General features: G+C 31.3%; 1 protein-coding gene across 1 annotated transcript; it reads left to right on the forward strand.

The window, feature by feature from the left end:
* Positions 1-10,054: 10,054 nt before the first annotated feature.
* LOC134694986 (cardioacceleratory peptide receptor-like) lies at positions 10,055-16,904 on the forward strand. The gene is made up of 6 exons (XM_063556108.1): positions 10,055-10,215; positions 10,928-11,057; positions 12,932-13,257; positions 14,085-14,223; positions 14,807-14,893; positions 15,981-16,904. Exons 1-6 carry the CDS (start codon positions 10,129-10,131, stop codon positions 16,223-16,225), a joined length of 1,014 nt encoding a protein of 337 aa, XP_063412178.1. The 5' UTR covers positions 10,055-10,128; the 3' UTR covers positions 16,226-16,904.
* The last annotated feature ends 7,131 nt before the right edge of the window (positions 16,905-24,035 follow it).

Genomic DNA, 24,035 nt, shown 5'->3' on the forward strand with positions numbered 1-24,035 from the left:
AGCTGTTGTTTTTTTATTTGGTCGGGTTGTTGTCTCTTTGACACATTCCCCATTTCCATTCTCAATTTTATTACATACATTTAAAAAAACAAATGGTAGAAATAAAACGTGTTTTGAAGCTAGCGAAAGCTCTTACTTGTAAGACATATTGCATTAAATTCCATTATATTGACAACGATGTGTGAACAAAACAAACAGACATAACAGGTTACAATGTCAAGAATAGCATTGCAGCAGTCAACATTGTGTTATTATGTCAATCACTATTAAAACAAACATTGGCACTCATACGACATCTTCCTATATCTAAATATATAATTGCATTCTAGTCTCAACTTTTAATATACAAACAAAAATTTACTATGACACAATAACACAATGAGTATAAGGAAATTACCATAGACATATAACACAATGACGGGATTAATAAGTACAGACACACGTCGTATGTAACGAACAAACACAAAAAGGCACACAAACAAAAATAACAAAAATTTTAAACGAGAGTACATAAAATATAAAAGATAATAATACAATGGCGGCATGTATAAGTACAGAACTACGGCACAATGTATGTAAGAAATAAACACAGAAAGACATATAGACAAAACATATTAGCAACAAAGAAAGACAAAAAAAAGAAATGTTCATAGAACAATAATCCAATATCGGTATACATAAATACAGAGCCATGTCATATGTAACGAAAACACACAAAAGAGAATATATAGACAAAGCATATTAATATAACATAAAGAAAAGACTACAGAAATTATAATAGAACACATACATAATGACGAAACGTAAACTGGATACCACCAAAACTGACGAAACAGTAAAAGTAATATTCATAAAGATAAATAAATACTATAACATGGTATTAAAATGATTACGTCATTACCCAGAATAAATACTGCATGACCATTGTGTAATAGTTGTGAACGTGATACGGCATATTTACAAACAAGTTCTTGGTACCTTCCGATGAACTTTTTGTTTAGAAAAATGACGTTCTTTGATAAAGCCCTTGTTAAATAACTGTCTGTTTAGACACTGGTGACGTTTTACAGAGTCTGATTAGTTGTTGCATGCTCTTGAATACCGATTATGTTGGAAAATGTATATTATATATTATGCAGTTGAAACTAGTTTATTGCTAAAAAGGTGGAAGAAAATGATAATTTCAAAACTAAAATGGTCTCGTTTGGTTTGCCATACATTCTGGTACTGAGATGACCGTGTATGTCAAATTCGAGGAATAAGTTTTAAAATGCAGCGAATGAAGCCGTGTTTGTTATTTCTTTAATATAAAAATAAAGTCTTTGGTTATTTTATCTGAAACCGACCATGAACCTCGCAATTGTCTATGGAATCAGTGATTATTTATACATTTTACTGAAAAGTGTTAGCTATAAAAAAAAAAGAAAAAAAAAGATGTTGTATGACTGCTTATGAGACAACGCACCACAAAACACCAAAATGACAGATAAATTAACAACTATAGATCAGCGTACGGCCTTCAACAATGAGCAAAGCCCATACCGCATAGTCAGCTATAAAAGGCCCGAAATGACAATGTAAAACAATTCAAATGAGAAAACTAACGGCCTAACCTATGTACAAAAAATGCTTATCTACGAATTACAAGCATAGAGTGCTGTTCGACAAATATACGTACATAGATGACACTTCAACAAACTAACAAAGTGTCATCTATACAAAACTTGAACAAATATTGTTATGTATTTCCCTGTTAATTAAAAAAGATATTTTCTTATTCGTTTACATATTTTCCAATGATATAATTTATTTGTTTAAGGAAATCTAAACTCCTCTTGTGTACTTCAAAAACTGTGATATATTTATAATTTGTATTCTCTATCCCCAAAAACAAATACTATATTGCTTTTCTTTTAAACCTTTCATCCACTTGAACATATTAGCCTTAGTCATGTTTTCTTATCCTGTGCAATTTAAGGAAATATGTGTGATAGGTATGGTTACATATGTTATCATTAAAATATTCAATATCAAATAAACTCATCATAGATACCAGGATTAAAATTTATAATTACGCCAGACGCGCGTTTCGTCTACAAAAGACTCATCAGTGACGCTTGAATCAAAAAAATGTTTAAAAGGTCAAATAGAGTACGAAGTTGAAGAGCATTGAGGACCAAAAAATCCCTAAAAGTTTTGCCAAATACAGCTAAGGTAATCTATTCCTGAGGTAGAAAAGCCTTAGTTTTTCAAAAATTAAAAGTTTTGTTAACAGTTAATTTATAATTATGATTATATCAATGATTAGTCAAGTCAGCACAGTGCTGACTACCGGGCTTGTGATACCCTCGGGGAAATAAATCTCCACCAGCAGTGGCATCCACCCAGTGGTTGCAAATAAACTCATCATAGATACCAGGATTAACATTTATAATTACGCCAGACGCGCGTTTAGTCTACAAAAGACTCATCAGTGACGCTCGAATCAACAAAAATGTTTAAAATGCCAAATAGAGTACGAAGTTGAAGAGCATTGAGGACCAAAAAAATCCTAAAAGTTTTGCCAAATACAGCTAAGGTAATCTATTCCTGATGTAGAACAGCCTTAGTTTTAAAAAATTCAAAGTTTTGTTAACAGTTAATTTATAATTATGATTATATCAATGTAAAAAGATTCTTTAAAAAAAAACGCAAGATCTATATGCTATCATGATAGACACGTTTATACTTCCTTCTTACTTATATATATACGAGTGTATACTTCAATCATTATACATGTATTCCGTTTCAATAAGAATACCTTCAAGGTTTTTACCTATCCGTAGCATCAGTGACAGGTAGAAAATCTTAACCTGATAGTTAACTTTCACGAGTTGCATACCGTTTTAATCACCAGGAATGTGGGATTTTAAATAAATATTTTTATATTGGTATGTATTTTCTAACATGGTACATTAATATATTGCTGTGCATAAACCTTTGAGAAATTGAAACATTATGAATATTTGATTAATTTCTATACGACATTCAGGTACGACCCATTTACTTCTGTCAATGTGTTTTATAGTGATGTATAATTCATATGAATTATCGATTTTTCATTCGATCTTTAAATAAAATAACAAGCGTTTTTAGTTTCCTGTAAATCATAATGTACGTACAGATACGCATATTTGTAATGGAGTTTAAATGAATTAAAATGTTGAGAAAAAGTTGTTTGAACAGATGAGAATAGGGGACGGTATATATGTAGTGTGCACATCTATGTAAACTGCAACTCCCGTTATCTTACATTTTTATAAATCAATCCTTTGATGGTTGTATGTGTTTATCAGGTGTCTATGAGTGATACATTTACATGTATTATTAGTCTCTCTAGCCCACTGTGAATAAACTGCATTTAGTGTCTCATGAAAACTGAAAACAAATCATAGATACTATATCAAATGATCGATTTTTGCAAAAATGAAGATATCTCATTTTACACGATACAGGTATACAGAAAATCCAACAGAAAGACCAAATAAAATACATGTCAAATACGCAGACCTTTTTATTGGATCTTCATTCTGTATGTATTCCCTGATTTATGCAATTTAAATCTATTCTTTATATCATCACAACCAATTATGCTCCAATGTTTATCATTGTTTATGTTCTTTGTCCATTTTCCGTAAAATCGTAGATATGAAAATTAGGGATGTCAACGAATACTTGAGTACCCGAGTATCGCTCGTTAGTACCGAGTATCGATTAACAAAAGGATACTCGACTAATCAGTGTACTTTTACAATGTTGTTGTTTTATTAAATTTAAACAAATAAATATTTGTATTGAGAGCGACTCCCGGGAAATTATATATTAATCAAAATTACTAAGAATCAAAATACCGTATCGATTCGAATGTTTGCGTTTAACTGTCATTTAAAATTCCTCTAAACAGAGGGATGTGACTGTATGATATATGAACAAGATAAAATTGGGAAAGGAAATGGGGAATGTGTCAAAGCGACAACAACCCGACCATAAAGCAGACAACAGCCGAAGGCCACCAATGGGTCTTCAATGTAGCGAGAAACTCTCGCACCTTGAGGCGTCCTTCAGCTGGCCCCTTAAAAATATGTATACTAGTTCAGTGATAATGGAGGTCATACTAAACTCCGAATTATACACAAGAAACTAAAATTAAAAATCATAAAAGACTAACAAAGGCCAGAGGCTCCTGACTTGAGACAGGCGCAAAATTACTCGAGATTATACATGTTTATGAGATCTCAACCATCCCCCTATATATCTAGCCAATGTAGAAAAGTACACTCATTACAATACGCTCATTAAAATTCAGTTCAAGAGAGTTCCGAGTCTGATGTCAGAAGATGTAACAAAAGAAAATAAACAAAATGACAATAATACATACCTAACAACAGACTACTAGCAGTTAACTGACATGCCAGCTCCAGACCTCAAATTAAAAAGAGAATGTTTCCAAGGCTAACACCTTTAGATAATCTTAGTCACTCACACCTGTATAATGTCAGAACACATATTTCCATCCGTAGGACTTTAGTTACCTAACAGTTTTGAGAAATTGCTCCGTCTCAGAACAAGATATTATTTTTAAATAGAGAAAAATTCGTTGCACCCTGAATCGAACCTATAAAAAAGAATGTGTGGTATGATTGCCAAATGAGACAACTCTCCAGACCAACATGATAGAGAAATCAACAACTATAGGTCACCGTACGGTCCTCAACAACGAGCATATGTTTATATATTTTTTTTGCACATGACTAGAGGGACTGTGTATGTAGTTTGCATATCTATGTAAATAGCAACTCATGTTATCTTACCTTTTTATTGATTAATACTTATATAATGTTATCGAAAACGACATTTACGTTGTATACATATACACTATTTTTATCAAGTACTACTGTACCGACACTTTGGTAAACTTCTTCCTTTGTATAGAAGTCTTTGTCAACCGTGTCAGAGGCATTTCATCGATGAACCCTTCTTAAAATGTCTCTGCCTTTATTTCCGTGTTTAGAAGATAAAAAATATAGGAATCAGGTGTCAATGAGGGATTCAATAAAAGGGATAAACAGGTAGTAAATACGCCAAAAGGCTGATACCGACGAGATTTAATGTCCCTTTGGTATAAGATCGTCATTGATGCTATTTAGTATTTCAAAAGTTATTATACAGTCCTTAAAACGATCAAACTATTTCGGCGATTAATCCATAAAAATGAGATAGATTGCAGACAATAAATAATCTGTTTTCCAACATGTATGTCGTATCATCTGATTTGTTTGATTTTCATCTATCTGCAACAATCTATATATGAAAAAATCAAAACGATATATATATATATATTGTTAAAGTTGTGTTCTTTATTTGTGCAAATTGACGATATCACTGAATTTAGCATCATAACATGATTTTTTGATATATTATCCTTGCATTGAGTCTTGCACAAAGAATATTAAGTAATTCATGTAATTCACGCTTTCAGATATAACTAGTTTTTCTTGGGAATATAACATGTTCAAAACAATAACTTGACGTTATTATATTAGTCTTTCTAGATCATCGTAAATAGAATGAATTAATTGCATTTAGACACTGAATCATGTCAAAGATTAAGTATAAAAAAAGATTGATGTTTTTTTAAACATGCACACATCTAATTTTACACGATCAACGTATACATATAGACAAAACAACAGAAAGGACAAATAATAAGAATTTACAGTTCAAATACGCAGGGTTATATATAGGATCAATATTCTATAATGAATCATATAATAATACATTTCGACATGATAACCACAAACGAATAATGCATACCTAAAGGACAGTAAACATACACAGCATAACATAATAACAAAAAGTGACGTCACATGAATTTAGCAGCGCCTCAACATGTGACGTCACAATTGAAATTCCAAATAACAGGGATATAAATCGAGTTAGGTTTGAACTTATTTTATATGATATAGATTATACGAACATTAATATAGAATTGTATTAGAAATTGTGTAATTAGTTGTGTTATCTAACTATGTCGGTTTTTCGTCTAAATCAAACTGTGTTAAACAAAAAAATCATATGCATATAGTTGCTTTCAACTAAAATCATATAAAGGAACTAAGTGATGTCTTATTTTAACTTTTATATACGAATAGAAAATAAAAATCTGAGTTAAAACCCCAAACGATAAGATATAAAATATCCGATCAAAATTACAAATCAAATATCGCAAAATAAGTAAATGGTTAATGTAAAAATACCAAGACACGTCATTAACCAATGCGAATTCACACTCAGCAAAACATAATATTCGGAAATAGGTCACATTCGGTACTCAAAAGACCAGACGACGTAAATGATAAACCCCAATTTAAGTCGTAGTAAAAAAATGTCCTTTAAGTTAGTTAGTTTGGACACATACACATCGTATGTATCAACCAATTTGCGATAGTGTCCATCAAATCTACGGAGCGTCATTTTTATAGTTCATCCTCATAACTGTGTTGGGGCAGATTTTGTGTAAGGAGAACACTCCTGTATATGAATTCCGTATAGTGTGAGCAAGCACAAGCATTACGTACAATCATGGCATTAATAAATTGAATAGTGCCTTTGAAAAGTTACCTCTTGTAGCAATTGTAGCGAACATGAACACTCCCAAATGTGTTATGTAAGATCTACATCAACAGTTATTTTGCTCGAAAGGTACACGAAGTACATAAACTAATTCCTGTTTCTCAATCTGACGGTACGACTATTACATGAGAAGTGACATCGTGCAACGTTTATTAAAGTGCTTCACTGTCTACATGTTTTAGAACCCTTGTAACAACTCTGCAATGATCCCTATTAGGTAACTTATTATTATTCCAAATTTTAGCATCTATTGCATATATTCTCATACATAGACTTCATCGTATATTGACTTTTACATATTGATTAATTGGAATATTTTCTGACTGTAATTTTACTAATGAATTGAAGGTCGTGTGGTAAATAAAATTATCTTTCAGTCTCTGGGGGATACGTCTCTTATTTGTAACAACAAAACACTGTCCTCCAATCGTTTTCTCTTTGACTGATAAAATAAATTTCCAAATAAATACCAATCAACAGCTAACAACATGAACACAAATTCATTGGACTATAGATAATTTGAACACAATAGAGTTAACATATTAGTTTACGTGAGTCTATTCCCATGCCGAAAAAAAGGAAGATATTTCAATATAAAAGATACACTAAAAAGAGACGTAGGCGATAGTTAAATAAGACCACATAAAATCCATATTTTACAGCAAAAAAAAGTCACACAGAATTTTAGATAACCTCAAAGGAAATATATCCATATTTTTCGTATCTGTGATATTTTGATTTCTCCAGGGGGATGAATTATTGTTTTCTAAACTGATAGGTGTAATGAAAATAATGGTTTGATTTTATCATGCATAATAGTTATCAAAGGTACCAGGATTATAATTTAGTACCCCAGACGCGCGTTTCGTCAACATGAGACTCATCAGTGACGCTCATATCAAAATATTTACAGAGCCAAACAAGTAAAAAGTTGAAGAGCATTGAGGATCCAAAAGTCCAAAATGTTGTGCCAAATACGGCTAAGGTAACACGCAAAATTGGGTTCGGCTGAATGACGCAAACACAATTCAATTCCAAAGGAAATAGTTTTACGAAAGAATAACGAATTCTGTTACAACCAATCAAAATACTGGAATTGGTATTTTGAGCGCACAATTGTTGTCATCTGCGTACTGACTAAAACTATACTATGTCATTCATCTTAGTCATTTGTTATTTCTAAGAATTCCCCGTACCTTGACATGCTTGATTTGTTAATAAGATTCGCTTGGCACACTTATATTAACGCTGCATCTACCTTTCATCTGCCCGACTTATTTTCAAATGCTTACCACTTAAAAGAAATATTAAGGCATTTTTCAAATTAATTCTATATCAATGAATTGTACAGATAATGAGAGTTTTTTTTATAAAGTTTGATAAAGATGGCGGATAGATCAGAGATACCTATTTACTGGATTCAGGGTCACTAGATTTTTCAAGATACATGTGTAGAGTATGTACTTTTAGAGTGTTATCCTTAATATGTCTGTTGCTAACCTTGAAGTGTTCAGTAAAGTTGTTTTAAACTAGTTACACATATCTGTAAGAATATACTTAGGTTAGGTTTTGACATTTGTGTCAAGTGTTTGGACTCCTTGGTGTTTTTCCATACCATACAAGGGAAAATATTTTTCCATATTACAACCATTTTTTTTTTTCTTACAAAATTTAATAGCTCATAACAGTTCATTTACTAAAATTAAAGCAGGTCCTTGATTTTCTTTCCTTTAATTTAAGACCCAAATAAAACCAATGCAAATATAAGGTGAAGGTCAGAGTCAGACTTTTCCCGCCATATTTTGGATATCAAATATCTCGAAAAGGAGTTTTATGACCTATCATTATGTTTTGCTTATTTTGATTCTTAACCAAAACTTTTCCGGCTGATAGTTTCAATTTTAGATTCTTGATTTATTTAATTTAACCTAGATACATACTAAAATAAAAAAAAAAAGAGTGTCAGAAAAATATCGAAAGCTCTGAAATACATATGTATAAAACCGCAAAGGTTTAGTTGTTATCGAATTTTGTGATAACATATAATCAACAGATAATGGAGAATACAATGTAAAAGAGATAAAAAAAAAAAGGCTTAGCAATGACAATAAAATGACGATGAGAACAAATATAGGCAAAGACAGACAACAGTCTATCTAACCAGACAACTGAATGGAAAAAAGATAAGCCCAATCGGAAACTAGACATGAACTCTTAATGTTGGAAGTTTCATTTCAAATATCTCTAAAGAAATCTTACAGTTAAATAGCATATGTTTCCTAGCCTTTGATGAGTATTGCAACTACGAAAGGAGATCACTAAATTCGTGCAACCTCTCATAAGCGTAACATATATACAAAAATTTTCAAACATGTTCATTTGATCTTTTTGCGATAATATCAGATATAAAACTTGATTTTAAAATTTTAAATGATCCAAAACTAGAAACATCAAGGTTTATACAAATGTTATACCTGATTGATTGTTGATATGGTTATATGTTATCAAAACAACCTTCCATGAATTCTTTAACAGATTACTTTGATTTGTTGAAAACAAAATATAATTATATCATGTTTTAGTTAAAACTATTACGATATGTTTCAATTAAATTGTATATTTTTCGGTGTAGGGGAATCTATGTCAATGTATATAGAGGTTGAGGAATAAAGAAGTATGTCCTTTATTAATCTATATGTAAATATAAAACTAAAAGAATCTACCTTTCTCCCGGCAATTGTCTATATATTACATATAGATTGCAAAGGAAAAAAGTATTGCATTTATATCTTATGTAAAGATACACAAGTCATCAGGAATATAAGATTCTTATAATGTTTTCCTGGAAAGTTGTTCTTTTAGGAACTGTACGCAAAAAGTGTTGTTAGACAAAACCACGCACATTCACATTTACAAGCGAACAGACAAAAACATTAAGGTTAGGGTCAACAGCACCTGTATTTGTTTCGTTTTAAAAGTCAACATCTATAATTTATTAAATACATTGATGGTACTAAAATATTTATGGTATTGATGACTTTTTTCAAAAGCACACACAACAATATTTAAGGATTTGAGGACTTTGATGGAATTTGTTTCAGTAAAATCTTTTTCTCGGTATTAACAATGCTAACGTCTTCTATACGAATTTCTTTTCTCGTTTCATTATGAAGTCATGAACATTCTCTGATAAATCTTGATTCGTGTCTCAGCCGATATACAAAAAAGTTACATAATCTGGGTTCATTGATGTATAACAGTGCAACACAACTGTTATTTTATATCTAAAGAATTGATAATTATATGAAACGACCACATTAATGTATACATTACAAATTATCAGAGGTTTGCAAATCTGTTCTTCTAATTACATTTGTTTCTACATAACACGTTACATAATTGTGTTTGCAAACTTGTTTCTTTTAAATTTGTAGGCTTACTTCAACCTAAGAACCAATGGCGTACTTAAGTAATATGACAATTCAAATAAACGGGAGTAAAGCTTGGAATGAAACAGCGAAAACCGACTCACAAGAATTACAGGTAATCAATTATTTTTCAAGTCAAGTCGTTTGTTGCTGTGCTGTATTTATTTTCGTTTAATATTTGTTTGTACATTAGTTAGACCGTTTATACTCTCGTTTGAATTGATTTACATATTTCATTTGGGGACCTTTTAAAGCTGACTATGTGCTTGGTCTTGATCATTACTAAAGGCCGTTCGGTGATCTATAATTGTTACATATTGTGCCACTTGATCTCTTGTGAGGAGTTGTCTCATTGGTAACCATATAACATCTTCTTTTTATATTTCCAGTTCTTTGTAACAACATGCATGTAAAGCTTGCATATTGAATACTTATCTTCCAGATGATAATGTTTTAGAGATAGTGTTGTTATCATGATTTCATTGATGGAGTGTTGCTGTTCTAATAGAAGCCATTTAAGTTGTTTGACCATTACTGACTGTCTGTTTCACAAACGAGGACGGATATGTTCAAATAGCCTTTCCCTCATTCCCGTGTTTTGTTTCTTCAAATGTAAAGCACGATATAAGAGGCATCCCCAGGTTGCCATTGCATTGTTTGTTCTTTTGTCCACATTTTAGATTGAATATCCTTTTAGTTAATGGTGCTAATCTAATAAAAAAAATTACATTATTCATTATTTAAATCTTGGTAAATCATAACCTAATAACAGTGTAATTACTCACTCAGTTTAACTATATTAATTATTGTAAAACAATCTTTTACAGGGTCTCAAGTGGATTTCCTTGATTATTCTTCTTGGAATACTATTTTTCAACCTTTTGGTGGTGGTGCTACTGATTTCAAGAAATCCTAAATCAAGAATGCGATTTTTCGTAACGAACCTAGCTATTGCGGGTAAGAAATGCTAAATACTTACAATGGAATAATTTGGAACCGTTATTGTACGATGGTAAAAATAATTACATGAAAATATCATTCAGACTCATGTATTGCAGGTAAGAAATGATAACCCTGTTTTCTATGACGAAGTTTTAAAGCCACCAGCTGAAAACTACTGCTGTTTTACAAAATATTCTAGATATTGTATTCAATCTATAGGTAAGCACTTTGGTGTTGATATGAAATATATATGATGTAGTCAGTTCTGTTGATTTACTATTAAATCCATGTAAAAACTATCCGAAACTCTAAATTATTTTCACATTTAAGCTTATATATTCTAATCTAGATATATAACAGCTTCTTATACATTTTCGATTTAAATGAACTGTGAATGTTCAAGTTCGAATTTGGCACAACTTTTGATCTGTCTTGATTTGAGCGCACCTGTACAGACTTACAACACACGACTTGCGTATTATCTTTCATGAGTGTTCAATTATATTTCCGAATTGGTTCATTAATCAAACATAACAATCAGAAATCATTTCAACTCAATTCAGTTTTGAATATTATTTTACTAATCTAAGTATTCTCTCATCAGAAATATATTAAAACATATTTTGTTTAACTTTTCATCCAGTAGAAAATGATGTATTACTATCTTGGTTTTTTCATCCACGAAATATTCTATCCAAGACATTTTTGATAATGTATACAACAGCTTTCTAAAGTGCAAACAAAAATACAACTGATTAATATATGATGATATTTTGTCATTTCTGCCAAGATATACATTCATTAAACAATGAAGGTGATTATGTCAATTGTACAATATGTAAAATCATTTAGATCTACTTTTAGCTGTATAATTTGAAAGGTGAGATCTATTGTTTGCCTCAGATTTAGAGAGTAGCAATAATATACCGATATAAGATCTTAAAGCTGATATTGCAAATAGACTGTACTTTATGTATATATTTGATTGATTGATTAATTGATTCGTTAAGTGATATGTTCACCGTTCTAAATATATCTGTTAAACATAGTAAAAACGAATATATAGTATATACGAGTATATTTACTTTAATTTCTATGAATTTAAAGTGCGATTTTAACAGCTTCTCTCTTCCACTAATATGTTTAAGGTAATACCCCAAAATAGACATACAAATTAAATAAGCAAAGAACAGGAATTTGATATACCGTCTAAAACCAGTGGCAAATGCCAGGGTACCTCTTGCAGTGATATTAGAACCGGTATGTTATGTCTTGAAGGCTACGCAGTGATTTTGTGATGAAAAAAGCAAGACAAACAATGTTCATTCGCTTGTTGTTGTTTTGGGTTTGTTTTTATTGCTGTACATGTACATATGTTCTGCTTTCTGCTTTGGTGTCAAGGATAAATCCCCAATATCAGAAGTTTTAAATCATGAGGAGAAAAATATAAAACACATTGCAATTGCAAACTAAATATCAGACAAACTGAGGATTGTACACATACGACTTGCGTTAAACACAACCAAAAGCGCTAATTCAAAGCAAATTTTAGCATCGTCTCATTGGTAAATATGGCCAACATATAGCAGAAAGAAAGAAAAAAATCCGCAAAAACCATGATATAATATATTGAACATTATGAATTGTATACAACACCAAATTGAATATAGTCGTAATAAAAGGGTACACCGTTATTGGAATTATCTAAATGATTTAATGTAAAACTGCTTACTTAAATACAGTCACAAAAATATTTACGAACACCAATAAATATATATATCAAAATCAGACGCGAGTACACACAACTAAACGTTAATCAATTTACAAAAAGCAAAGTTGCATACTAAGATACACACTTGTGAATACCGCTTTGTATTCTTAATTTTCAGATTTTTGTGTAGGGGTATTTTTTGTACTACCTGAAACCTTATTTAATTGGTTTGATGTTCCATGGAATCCCTACGTGTGTTATATATACTATGTGTATTTTTCAATGGTTCCATTCTATGTGTCAACATATGCAATAGTTGTGTTATCAGTTGACCGTGCATACGTTATTGTTAAACCATTGGCAGCGGCTTCTAAGGGGAAGCTATACCGTTATGGACTGGCATTGTCGGCATGGGTTATTGGATGTATCCTTGCAATTCCATACGGAGTGTTTGGTACATATAGTGAAGAGGAAGTATACTGTATGCATGATGCGCCAAACTTAGTAAGTTTTTTTTATACAAATTGCTAAAGCTGGGTATGAATATGTGTTTCAAATTGATATACTAACTGAATAACACATTGCTGAAAGGGTAAAAATGAGAACTTTTAACACACAAAAACATTGTTAACCGAGTCGAATTAAAGGTAAACAAAATTGTACGAGGGATCACAATTCTTTCAAGCACCACTATGATATAATATATTTAGTTTATATACTAAGATATTTTGTACAAAATAAAATAGCTGTAATTACAAAAACAACAATCGGCAAATTTGATGAAACACAAATCTTAAGCATTTCCTCTAGAACATTAAATGCAAGTTCAATTCATTTTCCTATATATTATTTAGGTTTGATTGCTTAGGCAGTGAGAGTGAGCGACATTCCAAAAAAAAAATGGTTTTATTACAAAACTTTCGTCTGTCGTCCATTTAAGATTGATACCGGTTCAAATAGAACGGTCATATTTGCGTTCGTTCGTCAAATTGCTAGACGTATACCATTTCAAATTGGACAGTTTTTATGCAGTCTATGTTGTACATACTGAACCTGCTTAAGCTATGGAATTTTGAAATAATACAAGCGTGTTTCTATTTTTAATTTGTTTTACTTTCAAGATTGATTTTAGCAGTAACAGAAAGGTAAATTGTGAGGATTCATTTGATATAATACTGGGGAGGATTTGTGTTATCCGATCTAATTATTGATACTTATATTTAATGTTTCTTTTTGCAATATTGGTCTGGTTGACTGTGATAAATTGAATGTGAAATGTAATCTTCATTGATCATATACTATTGTTTGCATGTCTTTTTTAATTGTTGTAGGTGTTCCTATACGCAGATCTCACCACTATTATCATACTACCAATCGTAATCATAATATTATGCTACATTGTCATCATTATTACAATACGTGGTCGGGAAAGAAATGGATTCTTACTACGTGGTAAAAACAATGATTCTGGTAAGTATTGTCAATCTAAAATACAGTGTTTTAAATTTAATTTTATTGATAATGTTGCACGTGGATGTCTTAACATGCCAAATGCTAATCAAAGTCGTTTGAATCAATAGTATTAAAAAAAACTGCAAACGATTAACAATGAAATTTTGTAAAAAGACAAACCAAAACACAGATGTTCTCATACTGCATACCATTCCTTGCATAAGAAATCCGTCGTTGTATCATGCATATAATCTTGGTATCAAATAATATGTTATTAGATATAGGAAGATGTGGTGTGAGTGCCAATGAGACAACTCTCCATCCAAACAACAATTCAAAAATTAAACCATTATAGGTTAAAGTACGGCCTTCAACACGGAGCCTTGGCTCACACCGAACAACAAGCTATAAAGGGCCCCAAAATAACTAGTGTAAAACCATACAAACGGGAAAACCAACGGTCTTATTTTCTAAACAAGTAATAAAACAGAAATTCATATCATTCATTCGTCTTTCTGAATTTTCAAGGAAGGATGTCGATTTTATTAAAAAGAAACGGTCAAGAAAAGTAGTTTTTAGAACATGTGATAACTCATTATAGATAATGGTTGTGATACAAATGTGAGAAATAGAAGCATTTCAAAGGCAAAGATCAGGACCATTAAACTACTATGCGTTGTTGTATTTGGTAAGAATTATATTTTTTGCACCCTTTTTTGCACAATGTATACATGACGGTGGCAACTCATAAATCTAAAAATAGATTATTTAATTTGCGATACATATCTTTTTTATCCATTACAATAACGGTGTCGCCTAGGCATTAGTTAGAAATGATATTTATTTGTTTTAAATGAAAAATTGCTGACGGAAATTTCCATTTTGAAGGGGAGTTATCTGAGGTACTATTGACCATAATTACACTTCTAAACATGCATGCTTTAGGTATGTTATTGTTTATTTCAGGAAATAACGACTTACAATGTACAATGTTGTATTGTATGATCATTCGTGAAGTATGTTGTTTGTTTTCTACAATTCGGATATCCTTGAAATTATTTTGAAAAAAACTGTATAAAGCTTGGTCCTGTATATCATTCCTCTGTCACCTTTTAAGATGAAATAAAAAAAAACAGAATAATACAAATGTCTGCTCTTTTTCATTTAAGGATATGTGTTGTATATATACTTAAATGCAACCAAAAGTCAGTATTTTACGCAATATATACAAGAACAAATATAAAACAAATATTTTTTTTCTATTTTTAAGCTTGTGAAAAAGGCCGTTTAATACCTGTGTCATCAATGTTCATTACAAAATAAAATATATTCAAAACGATTTTCTACTACATCAAAGAGTAGCAAATGTCAACTTCAGGAAGAAAAACACAGCATTGATCAGGGGAATAATATGATGCGATAGATCAAAAGACTAAAGATAAACAAAACATTTGTACCTATATGGTGTATACACAAGGAGATCATAAAAAATATACGACTTTAGAAAATGCATATATATCAAGCTTTAAATCATTAGTCGATCAAACAATCCCATTCAACCGTATAATAAAACAACATGACATAATAAACTGGTGCAAAACATATATCCTCCTGTGAGCTACACCGTATTGATATCTATTTCTAGTATAAAAACTGCATGTTAATTTTAATTATAAGTATCATGATTCTGAAATATATATGTATATATTCATTAAAAGAGTCTACTTAATATGACTTCAAATAATAATAATATCATTTCACAAATATTTTTACAGCATACATTATTTGCTGGGCTCCAATTACAATCGCTGCAGTCATAACACACCATGGTATAGCAGAATATGGGCTTTGGTTTCAGATACTCTATTTACTAGCTCCGGTAAACAGCCTGGCTAATCCTTTAGTATTTCTTATTTTCAACCAGAAAATGTTTCGTTCTCAGTCGAAAAAGACGAAGAATAAAGTATTTAGTGGAACAACTTTTAAAACCGAAACAGAAACATTATCATTGGGTAGCTAGATTTATTTTTTAAGCATGATTTCTCTATAAACAGATGATATGATGGGCCATTTCATTATCTATGTGAAGAGTATAATAAAAAACAATATGGCATATATTTTTTTGAGCATTGTTATATGTTGATAAACTCATCATAAATACCAGGCTTAACATTTTGTACGCGGGCGTACGATTTGACGACAAAAAACTCCTCAGTTTAGCTAAAAAAACAATGAAAGAAGTTCAGGCCCAAGAACGACGGAAGATTAATCAACAAACAGTAATGATACACTAAAGAATACTGTGGTGAAGTGGTTAACGCATCGGACTACCAACACAAAGATTCCTAATCCGATTCCCGTTTCGGTTAGAAAATTTTAAGGATTTAGTTTTCGGCTTTCCATTGACACCGTTTACGAATATAGTCTTGAGAAACGATGATAAATTGTCGGAAGTGGATGAGAAAAGACTGACTCATGTTAGGAGAGAAATCACATCTCACAACTACCAATAGATCTTCAACGTAGCGAGCAAATCCCGCATCCAGAGTTGGACTTCAGCTGGTCATTCAACAATGTGTATTAGAATAAATGAGTATTCTCGATTTAACTTACCTATAAGTGAATTAATAATATTTCAAAACAAATGTCACTTTAAATGACTTGAAAACAGTATCGTTACTATAGCCGTTGTGAATAAGTCTGTGTAAAATTTTGAATAAATGTTTAGGTGAAAGACGACCTTTCGGTGCTTGGTCTTGAATTCTACCATATTACCAGTGTATGCATACATGTAGGTACCTAGTAATAAACGTCGAGTGAAAACGTTTACACGAAATAAGAAATAAGCTTCAAATGTAAGCTTTTGTTAGAATCAACTGGATTCAGCAATCCATTATAACGATTGAAATCGTCATTAATTTATCTGTTTGATAAGAGTATGATTTGGGTCGATTTGTTTAAAAGAAAAATTACAAGTACATGAACTTTAACTAAAGTAACACATTTATTGCTTAATACTGCATCAAACGAGTGATACATTATTTGTTTGCAACTGTGATGATAAGCAGCTGATCTTAAAACAACAGGTTCTTTATTACAAAATCAATTGCTGAATGCATACAATATTATCAGTGAGCTGTGATATCGTTTCGTTTATAGATAGATTGTTTGAATTGGATACACCCGTGAAGGCGATATTCCCAACATTCTTCTGTAGTTTTTATGGCGATTTAAGACATTTAAGTTCTGTACATGTAAAAAAAAAAGCATTATAGTCTGTTTCACAACAAAACTTACGACTTAAAGTTATGAAAAATACAAATACCTACGAACAATTTTAGTCGAAAGTTATTTTGTGAAATCGACTCCTAGACAGTTTTTGTAATGCAAGTGAAATGTCTGAATTACGAAGTGGCTGTAGTAAAATACGACACGTTACTTTTATTTCAGAATAACTTATTAAAGATGTTTAAGTCACAAATCTATAAAATAGTGAATACGATTTGAATTTAAACGTTACGCGTTGTAATTTCGTAATTAATAATTATCTTGTTCAAGTTTCTGTAATGTATTTCCTAAGATATGATGGATATCAATAATTCGAAATTCACCAAAACTTACCATACTTTTCTCGCGTAAAACGAAGAAAACCTATAGATAAATACACATTTATTAAATTATTTCCGTTAAAATCAGCCATAATAAAATCGACGGTACCAATTTTGTTGAACCAGATGCGCATTTCGACAATACATGTCTCTTTATAACATTTGTCAGGAACCTGCTGTTCAGTGGTTGACGTTTGTTGATATGGTTCTTAAGTGTCTTTCGTTTCTCTCTTTGTATAAAGATTACAATGCTGCTATTCATGTTGCGGAATGCAATAGCGGATTTGGAGAAAAAAATAAAACGCCTTTCTTTAAATCATTTTTAAGTTCATTATTGTAAACTTTAGTTCCTCTATCAAAATAACGATTCAAATCAATCGTGTGATGCCAAATCAAGAAAACATTAATAACCTACATCATGAAAACTATAAAACTTTACGATAGGTAATCAGAAGTAACAAGATTTTTTATAAAAATAATTCGTGATGATAGAAATTTACTATTGCATTGTATTAATCAAACCTACTAAATCATGGTAGCCATGCATGTCCAAAGCAAACACAATAACTTGCTATAATTTTGAAATATTGCAATACAATACCTTAAAACATGCTACGGGAAGGATTGTGCCTGATATTTATATGATGAAGACATAATCTTCCAATCAGTTTAATTGAAGTCTGGAGCTGGCATATCAGTTAAGTGCTAGTAGTCTGATGTTATTTATGTGTTTTTGTGATTTTGTTTATTTTCTCTTGAACTGAATTGTAATGTGCGTATTGTTATACGTTTACTTTTCTACATAGGCTAGAGGTATAGGGGGAGGGTTGAGATCTCATAAACATGTTTAACCCCGCCGCAATTTTGCGCCTGTCCCAAGTCAGGAACCATTCAGACTTACAAAGGCTCGATGAAAGAAATGCTAAATGTAAGATAACTTTTCATGGACAGAGAGGCCTTGTCTACTAGTTGTAATTCATGGTAAACAACAGTCACACTCACAACACGTGCAGATTTTCTCGCATTTTGCTTCGATAATTAACAGTATGTTGACACAACATTTGATATTTTCTTTCTAAATGTTAATAAATGAGTTAATTAATAAATCAATAACTCATGTCAGCACACGAGACTGCTCATCCTTGGGAAAAACCTCCCCCATACATTTATATCCTTCTGTGTTCGCGCTTATCAAAATGAACAAGCTACCACGTTTGATCTATAGAAAACAAGAAGCGCAATTCAAAACAGCTAATGAATAATGGACTTGAAAATCAATCGAACAACTTTTTAAGAATAAGTCAAATATAAATAAGAATTTTGCAATCAAAAACGAGATTCCACCTATTTCTGTTTTTGATATCGTAAATGTCCAAACGGCGCTTATCCCTTCTTTCGAGTATGTAATCTTTCAAAACATGAAATCAGTCACTTAAGATAATGTACATATTTCGGTTATTGTCTATTGTCTGTTTAATTTTTTTAAGTTTGACATCATGTTTCAATTTAACATAAGAGTTTACACATTATGCAAGATAGTACATGCAAATATTAGTGTTTAAAAAGTTTCATATTTTTTTATATTCCTTGACGTATGAAAATTCCCCAATTTTCATGCGTTCATCCTTGATAATTAACATTTATTAACATTATAATTAAAAATAAAAAAAACTTTCCATGTTTCAAATCATGAAAACTTATATTCGACAATCACTGGAATGTCTGTTCATTAATATTTGTCCTTCTTGTTACCTTTTTATTTGATTTCGAAATAAAACTAGTTTCTCCTTTGAATAGCGGCTGATTTTAATGGTGACGTCGTAGGCGTGCATACAGGACGTAACGACATGGTTAAAATTTGTATGTGGAAGGAACACTACATCAATTATTAGGGAGCGACTATTTTACAATCATTTTGGATTATGTACTAATTTGTCCATCCTGTTACTGTCCCTCCTGTTTCAGAGGCTATGGTAACAGAAGAGAAAAAATAGTAATAGGATAGACAAACTTTGTAAGAAAAATCAAATGCCTCTTACATTATCGCAAATAAATTGTTACAGACATGTATTACCATACGGTATATTATTTCATGAAATGTACATTTGTATTGATGTATTTCTAGAACAAGTGAAGTGCTACCTTGACTGGTAACATGATGGACAAAATATTAGTTGTGCACCTATTATTTAGATTTCAGTTGTCGAAATTACTGTACATCTATTATTGAAGCGTGTCATATACAGAACGCATAATTTCTTTTCAATACTCTTTGAATGCTTTACCCTTTGCGATTTGTACTTAATTGTTTTTGTTGGTACCTGAACCTAATTTGGTTCATTTTGTTCCTTGATCTTTTATTTTGTTCTGCTTCGGTTTCAAACTATCATCATATTTTTCCAACTTTTGAAGTGCCTTCTTGGAGACATCATACTTTCTCGTTACAAGCAAATAGAGATACAAACCTTGCAAGACAACTGCAACAATTATGACACCAACGAATGTTTTGTTTTATTCCAAAATGCGGGGGAGGGGGTTAGGGGAGCACACCATATACATGTGGGTATGTTTTACCTCCGGTTGTGGTTTGAACTCCCCTGCCCCTATGCATACATTAATAATGTGAAATTCCCTTCTCCTTCACATATTTATTCACAGCTACCACGATCTTATTTCAATGAGATGATAATAGGAGATACAAAGATTAGAACACAGATGTTAGTCTACAGTAGATGCAAATCATGTACGTTTGACACATTAATTGATATCAGAATTTCTAACCATTGATATATTGCCTTCTTAAAGTTGCAGGTCATTTATACATTTTCCATTATTTGCCATTCTAAATATAAATACCTACAACAGTGGTAAATCTCTGTGTTTTATTAATGTTTATACTGACAGATCCCCCCTTTCTTCGGACGCCTCTGTCCTTTTTTTTTTGTCAAAATCATTCAAAGACAAAAGCAACTACATCTTCCGGATAGTAGCTATCATTCCATTTCAAACAAAATCAAAAGCTATTCGTGAACATGTGGATTGGATCCAACAATCCAAGAATGACAAGCTTTCAGTGTTAAAATGTGTCAGAAACTAGATTCATGTATATCCGAATCATTGACAATAAAAAAATGTTTTATTTGAATATTAGTTCAGTGGAATTTTTGTTATCTTTAACATGTTATCATGTTTTCAAACATATGAAATTAGTTTTGCTTTTTACGTCTTCATCTTCAACCTTCTCTAAGACGGTACGATGGGTAGTTTTTTCTGGAGATAAGTGAGCTTCCAGTGGACACTTAAATGCATTTTTAGGAAGAGAATATAATAAAGAAATAACAACAAGTATGCTGAACTTAATCTTAAAAGCAGTAGTTCACAGAGAGCCATATCATCTTATTTACACTAATTTTACGACTCGCGGCAATCAAATCTTACTGCCTACTTTTTTTAATTTTTTAATTTATTTTTGTTTTGTTTTGCTTGTTTGATCCGCTCAGGGGTGATATACGTATACATAGTACGTTTATAATGTTAAAATACTTATATTTCTCGTGGGTATCCCTACGAAATTCAAAAAACGAGTTTTGTTATTGATTTTTGTGACCTAAATTATGTGTTGTACCGTTACCCCCCTGTTCCCCCTGTTACTGCCTTTGTTCGTTCCTTTTACTCCCAAAATATGATAAACACTGATTATTATGACAATATAAAAAGAACTCACACATTAGTCATAAAGACAGTATAAATAGCAAAAAAAATATTATACTGTCTTTAAAATGTTAAATTTTATCATTTTTAACTCAGAACTAACATTAAATTAGAGAAGGTATATTGTCCTTCTAAAGAAATATATTCTTTAGTATGACAATTCTGACATGTCTGATTACTAACAGGAATATTACCTTACTCCTTCAACATAATCATTCGATTCGAGTTTAGACATTTGTTAATACTGATATTGTACAATATTGTAGTGTTATCAGTGTCATTCTGTGATTCAGATCAACATTTATAGGAACATAAAAATGTGTCATTCTATATGTTTTAGTGTTCAAATATCAAATATGCATCTATAACATATATAGTAAATGCATGTTCCATGATAAATGTTAAACTACACCTGAAGTAATTGATTGTATATGTAATATACAAAAATTGTTTTACAAGAATAGGCAGGAGATACAATATAAAATAAAGAAAAGATAGACAATATTTATTTTTTTTTTTTTCAATTTAATAAAACAATCAAACAATTAGTGGATAACATTTTCAGACTCATCATCAGAGTTTGAATTGTATCACTCAATACCAAAGTTAGTTAGGTTATGTACAATCAATTTTACAAAACACAATAACTATATTGGTTCGCACGTTCAAGAGTCAAATTCAGACTGGTATCCCTGATATATAACAATTCAAATACTTGAAAAAAGTGGGTTGTCCCCCGATTAAGTTCTTCTTGATTTTAAACGAATGTATATGGAGTCCACAAGTCCATGAGATTTTAGTAACTGTATTGTTAGTTTACATCCGGAATGAAGTGCGTACATTAAAGCGTTAAAGCAATCCGCCCAATATTGTCCTCAGGTTTCATGTTTGCCTGGTTTTCAATAATGCATTTTATTATCAATAACTTCTTCTGTATATTTTCCTCCACCACTTTTAGATTACTAGCCAGCATCAGAGGTGTAACCCCTGATGAATTACAAAACTCAATGTCCTGTCCTCCTTCAATTAATATATATGTTTATTATCCTCCTTCAGGAGAGTAAAGATATACATGAACATAAATACAAATGTGGTATAATATGTACAGAGTGTTAATATAAAGAATTTAAATAACGATTTAAATAAAATAAAAGAATAAATAAATATTTATATTAATGAATAATTAAATTGATCATTGAATAAATAGAATAGATAAGTTCAGATGAATAGAAAAATGTCTTTTAAGATTTTTCAGTTATAATAAATATCAAATTAACTGTCATATTCCTTATATAACCTATGAATAAACTTTACACACGAGTGGGTGACACTGCATCTGATTTTTCGAGAACGAAACATTTGTCACTATTACATGATAGTAGAGTTAGTGTCAAGTATATGTCTTCCATAGCGTGGAGCGTTGCGCTAAACTCAATTGGTCCAATGTTAATCAGATCTATCCAAAACAAGTCTCTTGTAGGCGCTACACTACAACATTGTATCAAAATGTGCACAATTGCGTTGCCATAGAAAAAACCACACTTATGACATAATAGTAATTCAGCATTAGGTTCGCTTGGTCTAACCAGGGCGCACAGAGATATGATAAATTTTGCTTGAAAGTTCAAAGCTGGATACTGGCGCAAGATGGTCCAAGCACGATGTGGTTCTATAGAGTTATGAATATGTTTAAAATATTCAAAGTCATTGTCACTATCTAGGCGTTGTTTAAGAGTGTTCTCTTCATACTCATATACACGCTTTTTTACTATCGATTTCCATTGCTTCTGCTTAGGAAAGTAACTTGTCGATATTAGTTTTTCAATATGGCTTACTAAATCGTATTTCTGCATAATCTGGATGACATCATTCACAAAGCCAAAGTTATTGTCAGTACATTTGTGGTGATACACCAAAAGTCTTGACATAAGGACGTTTTTCGGCAAATATTTAGATGGCATATTACACAGCCTCCCAAAGAATAACAACTTATTAATGTTAATGATACTTTCAATAGGAATCCACCATAGCGAAGAAGTGCACTTGTCAGTTCTAGTCAACCTAGGCAATCCTTGTACGTATTTGCAAATATACCGATGCGTTCGTTCAAGTAATAATAGCTCGTGTTTAGTCAAGTTGTTCCACAGTTCACATCCATACAGGCCTTTGCTATAACATAGTTGAACAATAATTTTGCTACATGTGATTGGATTAAGTAGAGATGGATGAACACCCATTCTGATTATAGACATACAAACATAACGTATTGTGCGACAGGCTGATAAAGTTCTCTCAGTTGAATTAAATCTAGCATCAAGTATAATACCAACATGTTTCACACTATTACAAACTGGAATTATATCTGTATTGAGTTTTAAATCTCTATACGTTTCGGTTCTTTTAGAAAATATAAGAACTTGACTTTTACTGGGCAAAAACTCGAACTTCCATTTAACACTGTAATTGTAACAAATGTCAATCATGCATTGCATTCCGGAAAATGAGTTTCCC

This window comes from Mytilus trossulus, chromosome 13, assembly GCF_036588685.1.
Source record: "Mytilus trossulus isolate FHL-02 chromosome 13, PNRI_Mtr1.1.1.hap1, whole genome shotgun sequence".
NCBI lineage: Eukaryota > Metazoa > Mollusca > Bivalvia > Mytilida > Mytilidae > Mytilus > Mytilus trossulus.

Excerpts from the sequence above, each read along its gene's own strand:
- LOC134694986 (XM_063556108.1), top strand. The coding sequence starts at position 10,129 with ATGGCGTACTTAAGTAATATGACAATTCAAATAAACGGGAGTAAAGCT. Across the intron at positions 10,216-10,927 it reads CCGACTCACAAGAATTACAG|GGTCTCAAGTGGATTTCCTT; the intron begins GTAATCAATTAT and ends AATCTTTTACAG. Across the intron at positions 14,894-15,980 it reads ACTATGCGTTGTTGTATTTG|CATACATTATTTGCTGGGCT; the intron begins GTAAGAATTATA and ends ATATTTTTACAG.